This window comes from Arachis hypogaea, chromosome 8, assembly GCF_003086295.3.
Source record: "Arachis hypogaea cultivar Tifrunner chromosome 8, arahy.Tifrunner.gnm2.J5K5, whole genome shotgun sequence".
NCBI lineage: Eukaryota > Viridiplantae > Streptophyta > Magnoliopsida > Fabales > Fabaceae > Arachis > Arachis hypogaea.
In genome coordinates this window covers 11,635,730-11,647,557 of record NC_092043.1, presented here as the reverse complement: position 1 = coordinate 11,647,557, position 11,828 = coordinate 11,635,730, and the positions used below count along the sequence as shown (strand labels likewise).

Genomic DNA, 11,828 nt, shown 5'->3' with positions numbered 1-11,828 from the left:
TAAAAATTTTTGGGACAATTTCAAAAATAAAAAATAAACTTTACCCAAAATGTAAATTTTATATTTTTTAATAAAATCTTTTGGATTAACAACTTTAACATTTGTCGTAATTAAATCTAAGTAATTTTATAATTATTGTTCAATAGTATGGTGGGAATGACAGAGAGCACATGGAAAAAGCAATTGGCTCTCTGCTTAGACAAAATAAAAAGGGCAAAGGCGTGTTCCTATTAAATACGGAGAAGCACAATTTCGGGGATTTTTTTTTATTTATTTTGAATTTGTTATTGTACGGATCCATGAATAATTAATATATGGTGAGGTTTAATGCTTGTTTATGCAACACTTTGACACTTTAATTTTTATGAACTTGTTGGTCAAGGATGAATCAATCTAACACGTGCTTGCCATCTTCCAATGAAACGTTTCATTATCATCTATTTGACACATTTTATTGAAACATAAATTTTAAAGAGTAATGATAAATTGATAATTACCATATTTCTTCATAGTGAATCATGAATTTGAATTAGAATAATAAAAGGATAAAAGCTATGCTGAGAAGGGTAGTTCTAGTTCTTGAAATTAGATTAATTAAACTCTTAATTGATAATAAAGTTCGAAAGAGTATCCAAAAAGTAGTATGGTTTTCTAAAAAATCCTCTTAAATGTTAAACAAAAAAATATGTAGGAAAAATTATGTAGAGGATAAATTAGTTGTCAAATACTGAGGTCAAATAATTTAATTTTGGAAGGCACACGCTAGTATTAGAATATAAATAAGATTTCGACTCTTCTAAAAGTATATTGTTATTAGAAAAAAAATACACTATTAATTATCTTTAAATTAAGATAGTAAAATTTATAAATAATAAATATTATAAATTTAAAAATAATTAAAGTATTATTTTACTATTTTCTTAATGTTATTATTGTAGAGGATTTTTTTTATGAATAATAAATTAAGGAGGTAATTAAGGAAGTTGTAGGTGGAATTGGTTGGTTAATTAATAATTAGTGGATAATGAAATGAGGGAAAGAAGAGGAAGAGAAGGGTAGGGCCTTCCTGCACTCACAGTGACGTAGCGTACATTGTTTGCTTCATGTCTCAGCAACAAGACAATGGAACAAACAGCCCTTAAATTATTAAATAATTTAATAAATTTAATTAAATTTTTATTTAATAATTTTTTATTATTAATTTTACATAAAAATAAATATATGCGAATTTTCACCTTATTTTATATACCATGAAACTAACATACACCTCAACTATTACATTGAATCAAGGATAGTAAATCTGTGTGTATAAAGCTTTACATGCAATTAAATAATGAAAAATATTTAAGTAGACAAATAAAAGAAGAATAAATAAATTTGTGAGTTGAGAAAAGCACAATATTCACCTGCCACTGAGTTTGACCTGCGCAGTGAATTTCAAAGAGCATTCAGAAATGGGACGCATCTTACACGGTTCCCAAAGTAAAATTGACAAGACATAACATAAGATTTGTTTTACAAAATCCCATTCCCCTCTTCATTAAAATCCATAGCCGTTTTACTTACTTCAGCGAATCAGGGAGCGCCACGACCACAATTAAGCAATCAGACAGGCTTCGAGATTAGAACTTAGTACTAATACAAGTAGGAGGAGTACTTTTTATCTTCTCAATAAACCCCGAAAAGGAAAGAATTTAAAAATGAAGAGTCAAACATTGAACAAGCTTAATTAATATTTGTTGTTGTACAAACAGTGGAAGGCGTGAGAAAGTAGAGAAAATTGAGGAGGATAAACAAGGAAGCCAACCGAATCTTTCTCTTGCTTTCTCTGCTTTTCATACCACTACCATTTCCATGCAGCACAACCCTCATCGCTTTCACTGCAAAACATTTTAATGTTCTTCAAACGAAAGAGTGCCATATGTACTATTTACATTCAAAAGAAAGTGACTCGTCTACTTCATAACCATGTCTCCAAAACATCTCAAACTAGTAAACCAAAAATGGAAGAAGAAAAAAATCGCATACCCATTATCCTTTTTTCTATAAAAACTGTACATTTTCTTTATTACTAAACTATTCCTCCACCTATCATCTTCACATCATGTAACCACAAAAAAATTCCACAACCCCTTCAAGAGGGGGAAAAAAGAAACAAAAAAGACCCTTTCCTTCATCTTCCATATACAGAGATCTCCTTGCATTCAATTCACCTTCCTTATAATTGACAATGGCTGTATGTTAAAATTCAGCCACAAAAACAACCTGAATACCGGGCGAGCTCCCTCGCTCGCTCGTTAAGCCATAAAAATGATGACCTGTTCTTGACCAACATGTCACTGGCAAACTCTAAACCTCCAAGAAGGATTCCATCTCCAGCTGTTTTTGCGGGATACTGGGATCAATCAGGCAAATTTAACCGTCATTTTCTTTCATGTCTACCTGTCTTCTATGAATATTCTGCTTACGAAATCGCGAAATCTCTTGGAGTAGAGCTTTGGATCAACAGCTGAGATTGAAGAAGAGTCGACCTGAAAAGACTTGTACGCATGCTCCAGCTTCTTGCTGATATCATAATCTTGCAAGATGTCAATAATCCCAAAATATAGAACAACATCGCTAGTCTCTCCATTGCGATAAGGGGTCAAATGGCTGATTCCGACGGTTGTATATTGATCGAAATCACTCCGCCGGGCCATGCGCTCTGCTCTTGCAGGCATATTGGCACCCAACCTAATCAATGGTTTCCTGAAACAAGTGAAACAAAAATTAATACATCAAGTTGCAGGGTGAAAATTCTACAAAAGTAGAAAGAACATACATGAAGAGGTACTACAGAAATAATTATCTCAAGAGACAATCACCATTGACAAGGAATTATTGCCAAGCTAAAGGTAAAATAATAATAACTTTTAAGTTCTTTCTAAGGAAATCAGGACCACAACCTGTGCCCCCACAACCTGCCAAACTATCCCACCCACTTGCCTAAGATAATTCAAGCTACTTTCAATTATTACCATGGAAATCATCAATTCAACAATACCATGGGAAATACTAGGCTTCTAGAATGCCATTAAAAAGTCACAGCTCAAACATAGCATGCATAATTGCATATACAAGTCTATACAACATCTTAGGCTTTTTAAGAGACAGCAATAACCATGCACCCTTTCTTTGGTCTTTGTGGGAACTAAAAACTGATTGAGGGAATTCATAGTGCCATCTACTTTGTATGGATGCAGGAGTTACAAATTAAAACAAGCCGCAATATCAATTTAAAATTAAAATAATTTAAAGGAGCTGGAACAAATGTCAACATACCGTCCAGATTTAACTCTATCCCTGTCTTGTAACTCAGCCTCGAGGAATCGATAACCACGCATGAACTTTTCACTCTGATAGGAATCTTCTTTACCTAAAAGGTTCAACAGAATAACTTTTATCACTTTTACAATAACATAAAACTTATCAGCTGAATACAATGAGGAGAAAATGAATCCATACCAGAGCGTAATACAAACGGTGATAGTCCCATTTTGTCATATGTATTATCATCACGGAAATGAAGGCCAACCAAAAGACTGTAATCCATAATCCCCTCAGCTTCCAAGAACTCGCAATCCCGCTCAATTTGTCTGGACATAATAGCAAAACAAGATTAAATCAAGAGATTTGTAATTTTTTCAATGCCAAATAATAGGTAGGACATGCTCAACAACTTACTTCATGAGATCCCGGAACCAATTTCTTTGTATACGAAAGACAAAATTGAGATCCAAGTCCTTGAGGGTGGTAGTTTCATCTATCTCCTCTTCGGATTTATCAGTTGTACGGCCATGTGAGGATCCTTTCAAGTCAAATCGTCTATGGATTGGATACTCTGAGCAGAAAAGGTTGCCCATCACAATGAATCGGGTCTGGATTTCAAGAATGATAAATTCTCAGGAACCGAGATGCAAAAAGTCAACCCCGAAAAACACAAGAATATATGTACAAAAATATACCTTTTGGCCTCCGATCGGTTTTACACAGTGTACCCCATAGAATTTCGTCACAAGTGAATTCTCATACTGAGAAACATGTTGGTAATAACTTCGAAGCATCCGAAGAAGCACCTATAGTTTAGACACCAAATCCAAGTATCAACATAGATGTCCATAACACCAGAGAGTTGCAAATGCAGGGAATTGAATGCTTTGATTTTGCAATAGTACATTATAATCAGTAAATTATAAAAACTAGAAGCCTTTCCACAAAATCCAACTGTGTGTATTATGAAAGGAAGTTAACAACAACAATCTACTCCTTTGGACTTGCACAACAAGCCAAGGCATCACTGAAACAGAAGCATATGTCTATTTGGCCATTGACCACTGCATATGACTAGTGCAATCAAACTTTGGAACTTATTTCCCACACACTATTGCAAATGCACACACCAAAAGACGTTTACAGATTCAACACGAGACAAAGGCTACAAGTCTATACAGCACAGATATGTATCTATAAGTCTAACCTTGACTTCGGATTTCTTGACTGTCTTGATCATGAATCTGTCATCTTGGGTCAAGTAGAAGTAGCTTCCGCTTTTCCCTGGTGACGAAAGCTCCCTAAGAGCATCATTCCCACATATGGCCAACATGTAGTCGGCAGGATCCACCTGAAATAGCTTCCTCAATTGCCTGAAAAATCAAAAGGACAATAACAGAATCCGATCAACAGAAAGCAAGAGGCCAATAAAAAAGTGTTGAAGAAAACACGAAACAGACATAATACCTAAAAACCATGGGGCAATAATCCTTCCACCGGAACTCCATGGACTGATGCGGCGGTGTAGTCTTCGATCCTTCCGGAGGAAACCTCGTCCAGAACTTCTCCTTGGGATCAAAATCACTTTGTTTCAGCACTCTGGATATCGAAGCTTCCTTCCCAACAGAGTACCTAGCAGAATGAAAAACCAAAAACAGTTCAAATCGCGAGCATTGAAAGACGAAATTTCATTTCAGACACCAAAAAATAAATAAAGACTCACCTTATTCCCAATTGCAGATTAAGCATTAAATCATAGTTTTTATGCCCCTTTGAAATAGTCTGACCGGGCCTCTTCACCTCCTTGGAGAAACAACGAGGCTCCGTATGAAACTGCTTCTTCTGCTTCTGATTCTGATTCTGAATCTGATTCAGCTTCACATTATCACCATCTTCACGATCCGAACCAGTTCCATCATGATACAACATCGACACATTATCAATAATATCACACGTGATATCACCGGCATCACCATCCTGTTCCCAGATACAAATCTTCCCGGCACCGGCGCCGGCACCGGCACCACCGTCGACGGAGGACCTCTTCCTCATGGTTATGGTGAAGTTATCCCCCCAAACGGGACCCTTCCCATTACTACTCCTGCCAGGGTAGAAAGTACCGTTAAGCTGGTGCTGGTGCATCATAAGGTCCCTACTCCAGCACCCAACGTAGCAGCTCCCATCCGGCCACGTGAAAACACCTTGCCCCTTCGGAACACCGTTCTCCCACTGACCTTCGTAACGGTTTCCGTTACGCCACGTCAGCGTCCCTCTCCCTGAGATAACGCCGTTTCTCCATTCTCCAACGTACTCGTTCCCGTTCCTCCACACGTACCTACCTTGCCCGTCTTGAACGTTGCGCTTCCAAGAACCTTCATAGAAATCGCCGTTCGCGTAGCGTTTCTGGCCGTACCCGTGCTTCTTGTCGGAGCTCCATGACCCGCGGTAGGTGTCCCCGTCGGATCCGGTGAAGGTTCCGAACCCTTCCATTCGACCAGATTTGAACTCGCCCTCGTAGGTTGCGCCGGAAGGCCACGAGAATTTGCCTTTGCCGGAGGCTTTGCCGCGCTTCCATTCTCCTTCGTACATGCATCCGTCGGACCAGAGGTACTTGCCGGATCCGCTCGGAGCGTTCCCGGAGAAGTTTCCGGTGTACAAATCGCCGTTCGGTAAGAGGCGTTCGACGGCGGAATCTGGTTCGGTGACGAGACTTGTTGGTGTCACCCTGCGGCTGCGGCCGGTAGAGACGACCGCGGTTGCCGGCGGTGATGGCTTGAGAAGGTCTTTTTCTGCGTCGGATTTCATTTTGAGTTGGAAAGTGATGGCGGAAAAAACTCAATGCATTCTCCGGCGAGCTAAGGTGAGAGGCATTATGATTAATAATATTACGATAATAACCCTGCAAGTGTTGTGCCTTTTTCTCTCTCTATGTCTAGAATTTTCTTGTTGTTGTTGTTGTGCTGAATGAATGCTTTTCACTTTCTCTTTTGTGTTTTGAGTACTCTTTCTTCTGCTTGTTATCTTCTCTTCTTCTCTTTGCGTTTTTTGGGGAAATGAGTTGGAATTGGATTCAGACTTTTGAGAGAGAGAGAGAGAGACAGAAAGTGTTACGAGTCTCTGTATTACTAGGGCAGGGGCAGGGCCACTTTATTTATTTATATTTTCAACTTAAATGCCAAATTCTTACTTAGTTAATTAATTAGGCGGCTTTGCCTATGAAACCTTGCTAACTCTCACACTCTTCTTCACCAAAGTTTAACACTATGCTTTATGCTTTTCATTATTTTGTATTTTTATTACTCCACCATCTTAATTTTCATAAAGTATTATTTTATATGATTATTTAATTACATTTGTTTTTAGATCAATATATCATTCTTAGAACACATTTTTAGAAGTTAATAATAAAATTGTTTTAAATTTTTTAATAATTTTTAATAAAATATTTTCTTTTATAATAATCTTAAAATATGTTTTTAGGATATAAGTTAGCAAAATTTATTATATATATGTATAAAATATTTTATATTGATAGTATATTAAAATTAAAATAAAATTTTACATAAAATTTAGAATAATAAAATAAATATATAAATAATAAAATAATAATATAATTAAAATTGTAAAATTTTTCCAGCTAACTACCAATTGTGTTGATGTTATTTTATTCTAGGACGAATATACCTTTTTGCCCTTCTGTAAATTCTTTGTCTTGGTCCAATGACAGCGTATCTGTGTCTTCCTTCTTCGTTGGTTTCATCGTGACGAAACGGTATCCCCTAGGGTTTGCTCTTCCCTTTTTCATTTCTTTATTAAGATTTTTTTACAAACATTAATATATTAACCGTTCATTTTTTTTTTGAATTAGGTAAATTATAAATTTCATGATATAAAATTGTTAGTTAAAATATTTGTATCTACACTTTCACACACAAAAACATAAGTTCAGGTATTATTATTATTATTATTATTATTATTATTATTATTATTATTATTATTATTATTATTATTATATATGAGGCGAGCAGAGCATGTAATTTCCACCAAATATTTTGTTATTAGCTTTTTCTTTCAAGATTTTGGAAGTAATGTTTATGGGTCATTTTTCTTGGTCTTAAATAAATAATATCAACAGTTTCCTATGTTTGGAGGTAATTGTTCTATTACTTATCGTTTTCTTATGTCGATATTTCATAGGAGTGTCGGATAATATTACATGAATTTAGAAGATATTTTATAGCAGTCTCTACAACTTTCGTATTTTAAAAATTAATATGTTAATTTTCTACTAATTATATAGTTTTACTTCGAGTTCGAATTTATTGACGTAAATTATCCAATGTAAAAAATATAAAAATAATCAATTAACTGAAAAAAAATTCACGTCAATAAATTAATTGAAAATCAATTTTAAGTAAAAAAAAAAAAAATTGGTTAAATTTATCTGCTAAATAAATTTATATGAATCAAATTAAGCAAACTCGATTTAAGTATTTACATGTAAACCAATTCGATTTAACATATATCCAAGTAGATCGAATTATACTAACTCAATTTACTAGAACAGTAGAGATATTATATCATTTTTGAAATTTAGACTAAATCTATTAATAAATTTAATCAATCTAATTCAATTTACTACTGTATATATTAGTAATATATAAAAAAATAAAATTAACACATTTCCTTTCAATGGACTCATTCTCTTTTTATAACAAAAATACTCTATTTTTTAATCAAATCATGGTTTCTCATTTTTTTTTTACAAATTAAAACTATTTCAATTATATGTTTATCCTAAATTGACCAGGTCAAATCTTATAATAGAAAAAAAATACCAAATATATATGAGATAATTTGGTGTTAAAATAGAATTAGGTTTAAAAAAGATTTTATTATTCATAAATAAATTCAAAATTAGGTTTAAAAAATTTTTTATTATTCATAAATTTTTATTAAAATAGAGTCTTTTAAAAACTAATTTTAAATCTACTTGTGAATAATAAAAACTTTTTCAAACTTAATTTCATTTTAATACCAAATTATCTCATATTTGGTATTTTTTATCCTAATACATTAATAATTAGTGTTATACAAACACAAAAAATTTATCACCAAATTAATTATTTATAAAAAATATATATTAAAATATAACATATATTAAAAATAAATTAAACATAAATACACGTAAATTAATTTAGTAGTTGAATTTGGGTGTATACATAATATTTCTGTTATATTAACTAGTAGTATTAGATAATCAAACTGTATATTTCAAATTTTCAATAATTATCAATTAACAATATAGGTTACATTTGTGTGTAGTAGAGGTTTTGATTTAACTAGGAAATAGCTATGTGCACACTATAATAATAATTAATGCTAAAGACTAAAGTATAACTATTAAATTACATCAAATAATTGGGACTGTAACTCGTTCAAACTCTTGTTTTGTTCAGGGATCTAATAACATATCAATGATCATTCGTTAGTTGAATAATTGAATTAGATGGAAAGTATCAGTGTGCAATATGCTTGAGTTTTAAACAGAATCTGATTATGTGCTGGATTACATAATTTTTTCATAATTCTCAAAGATTGCATAAGTTTATTTTATTTCATTTTTTGCTGGATTCCGCGTCCGATTGGGTAGGCAATTATATAAAGAAAATTATATAGAAACCATAAAAATAAAAGATCGAATATTTTATAAGGATAAAAAACTTATTTAAACTATTGTAGTTCTTGTTAAGCCAATAAAAAAAATGAACTGAATTTGGGAGCAACCGAATCAAATTAAAATGAAGCATACTTTTGTTTTGGGATTATTAGTCATAATAAATAAAGAGTAATAATTATTAGGAATTTCCCTTCATTTTTTATTATTGTCTGAACTTTTGAATAAATAAAAAATTAAATATATATTTTATTCTTGAAAATATCACATATAAAATTTATTTTTATTTAAAAATTAATAAAATAATTAAAAATGATCATTTTTAGCAATCCTAATATTTTTCGAATAAAGCAATCCATATATGTATGAAATTACAAAATCATAATTGTCTTTTTTTTGTTGTTTATAGTATTTTTCAATTCGAAAAGTTAAAAACTAATTTATTACATATCTGAATTTCATTTAAAAATTTACAACAATGCTAGGGAACCAACTCTATATAAGCCAAGAATCAGCCAACTGGTAAATCAGAGACATCGGTGACTTTAACCGGATGTTGCTACTAATAGGCACACAGATGTTTATTTTTCTTGTAAATTAGATGCTTTTGGATATGATTTCTATGTTTCATGTGTTGCGCATTAATAAAACATAATTAGTTATATGGAACCAACTAATGAATGATCAAAGCATCTGTTCCGTGATTCTATCCTATCACTAACGTATCTTCCTTCATGTTTTGAACGTGATCAACAATAATTTAAAAAACAAATTAAATTATAAATTAATAAAACTAATTATAATTAATTATGTTGTTCCTTTTTTGGCTGATTATTAATTGGTTCCATATATTTTTTCAAAAATTTATTATTGACTAATAAATTATTATATATATAAGACAAAACTCGAACTCAAGACATTTACTTAAGCAGAAGAGCGACCACTCGATTTACTTTACTTGCCTTTGTGGGAGCTTCGGGAGCTGCGATGGCCAAAAAAAAAAGGAATTATAGAGGAGTGGACCTATTTCCACACTGTGACCCACTTTGAGGCCCAATTTCCGCATCAGATTTGAAATTCTTAATTTCTTATGCGTGCTAACTACTGCTAGCATAAAATTCAAAATTCACAAAATCGACTGTAGGTAAATAAAAACATTTAATTAGATAAAGATATAACAATAAAAATATTATTTTCAAAAAATGTAAGTGTAACAAAAAAAAAACATTAAAGCATATTTGTTAAACATATATGCGATATACCCTTATAGTGATGAATGGCGCAATGTATATATAAATATTTTTAAAATTTAGGAAATACTTATAATTTTTAATATAGAAAAATAGTCAATATTTTTAATTAAAGCTAAATGAACCATATTCTAAATTTATAACCTATCTAACACTGCGCTTGTTTATAAACGCAGAATACTGAAACAAAAATATAGAGACACAAAATTGTATTTAACAGATGAAATATAAATAAAAATATTATATTTAGAGACACTGAATTAATATATTTTATGTCTATTCTGATAGAAAATACACATAGATACTAACAAAAAAATACAACTTATTTTTTTATTTTTATTAATTTTTTATAATTATATTTTTTATTATATATTTCTTCACAAATTTTTTAAATAAAAAATAATAACAAATTAGACTTTTATAATTTATCACCAAATAAAATATAAAATTACTAATTTTTATGTCATTATTTTGTGTGTCTTATTTTTATTATATTGTCAGCATCAAAGGCAGCATAAAAGAACCAAAATTTAGAATGATATATACGAGACTACAAAAACAGCAAAAACACTAACAATCAATAAGGACCAAAATCTATAAACAACCTTTCTATAGACACTAGAAGTTTATATATATAGTGTAGCATAATTATTTACATTATTTTATGTTTAAAGTCAAATTTGATAAAGTGATAAGAAATTTAGAAATAGATATCAATTAGTGGTACCTATGAATTGCTCAAATGAATGATACACCAATTATATATAATGAACATGCATGCTTGTAGTCCTCCTTTAATTTTATCACTGAAATCAAAACACAAACATAGTCAAGTTTCATGATGTAGGACCTTTTATTATTCTTATTGGTCTCTTAGCTTCATGGCAACCGCGTATGGTGCTGTCAAACAGATGAACTTTCAATTTTAAACCGAGTCATACACAATATTATTGTTAGACTTGTGTGCAATCATCATATTTAAACTTAACGACAAAAATTATATTATTAGCACTAAGAATTTTAGGAAATGTAGGGCAGCCATGGAAATCATTTTATAAGATCCTAGGAATATGATTCATCTACTTTATCTAATAATTCGAAAATTTCATGAATCCAAATGATAAGCCAAATTCATTCATTGGTGTAGGTGTTAATTACTTAATTTAATTTCATAAATAAATCCATTATTATTTAATTTGGTTTGACATAATCACATATTCACATACATTAATACATAATTCTTATTTCCTTGGAGAACAGCGGTAGTATTTTAGGATTTTATTTAAAAAAAAATCTTATATATTTTTACATTTTTATGCTGCAAAAATTTAGAACAGCCATTATATTTTTTTTTATTTTTTACATATTCTTGAGCGATCAAAATATTGAATCATTAAAAATCTTAATGCTTCTTACAACAAACAACAAAAATTTATTCTACTAAATGGAGTCGAATATATAGATTCAATGATACTATTGATTTTTATCATATATCATACTACAATAAAGTTATTGTTGTAATTTTTTTTAACTGTCTCATGTATAATATTTTTAGATTTTTTTTCTATATTTTGTCTCATGTCTATTTTTTA

At 31.1% G+C, this 11,828-nt stretch overlaps 1 protein-coding gene across 1 annotated transcript; it reads right to left on the bottom strand.

Annotated features, from left to right (window-relative positions):
* Positions 1–1,701: 1,701 nt before the first annotated feature.
* On the bottom strand, positions 1,702–6,547 carry LOC112706112 (phosphatidylinositol 4-phosphate 5-kinase 1). The gene is made up of 8 exons (XM_025757240.3): positions 5,033–6,547; positions 4,777–4,941; positions 4,517–4,682; positions 4,005–4,115; positions 3,724–3,917; positions 3,505–3,635; positions 3,322–3,415; positions 1,702–2,748 (listed from the first exon to the last, which is right to left on the bottom strand). The coding sequence occupies exons 1-8, from the start codon at positions 6,112–6,114 to the stop codon at positions 2,439–2,441; spliced, it is 2,253 nt and encodes a 750-aa protein (XP_025613025.1). The 5' UTR covers positions 6,115–6,547; the 3' UTR covers positions 1,702–2,438.
* Between the last annotated feature and the right edge of the window lie 5,281 nt (positions 6,548–11,828).

Coding starts and splice junctions, on each gene's coding strand:
- LOC112706112 (XM_025757240.3), bottom strand. CDS start 6,114: ATGAAATCCGACGCAGAAAAAGACCTTCTCAAGCCATCACCGCCGGCA. Junction 4,683..4,776: donor TATTGCCCCATGGTTTTTAG/GTATTATGTCTG, acceptor TTGATTTTTCAG/GCAATTGAGGAAGCTATTTC. Junction 3,918..4,004: donor AACCGATCGGAGGCCAAAAG/GTATATTTTTGT, acceptor CTTGAAATCCAG/ACCCGATTCATTGTGATGGG.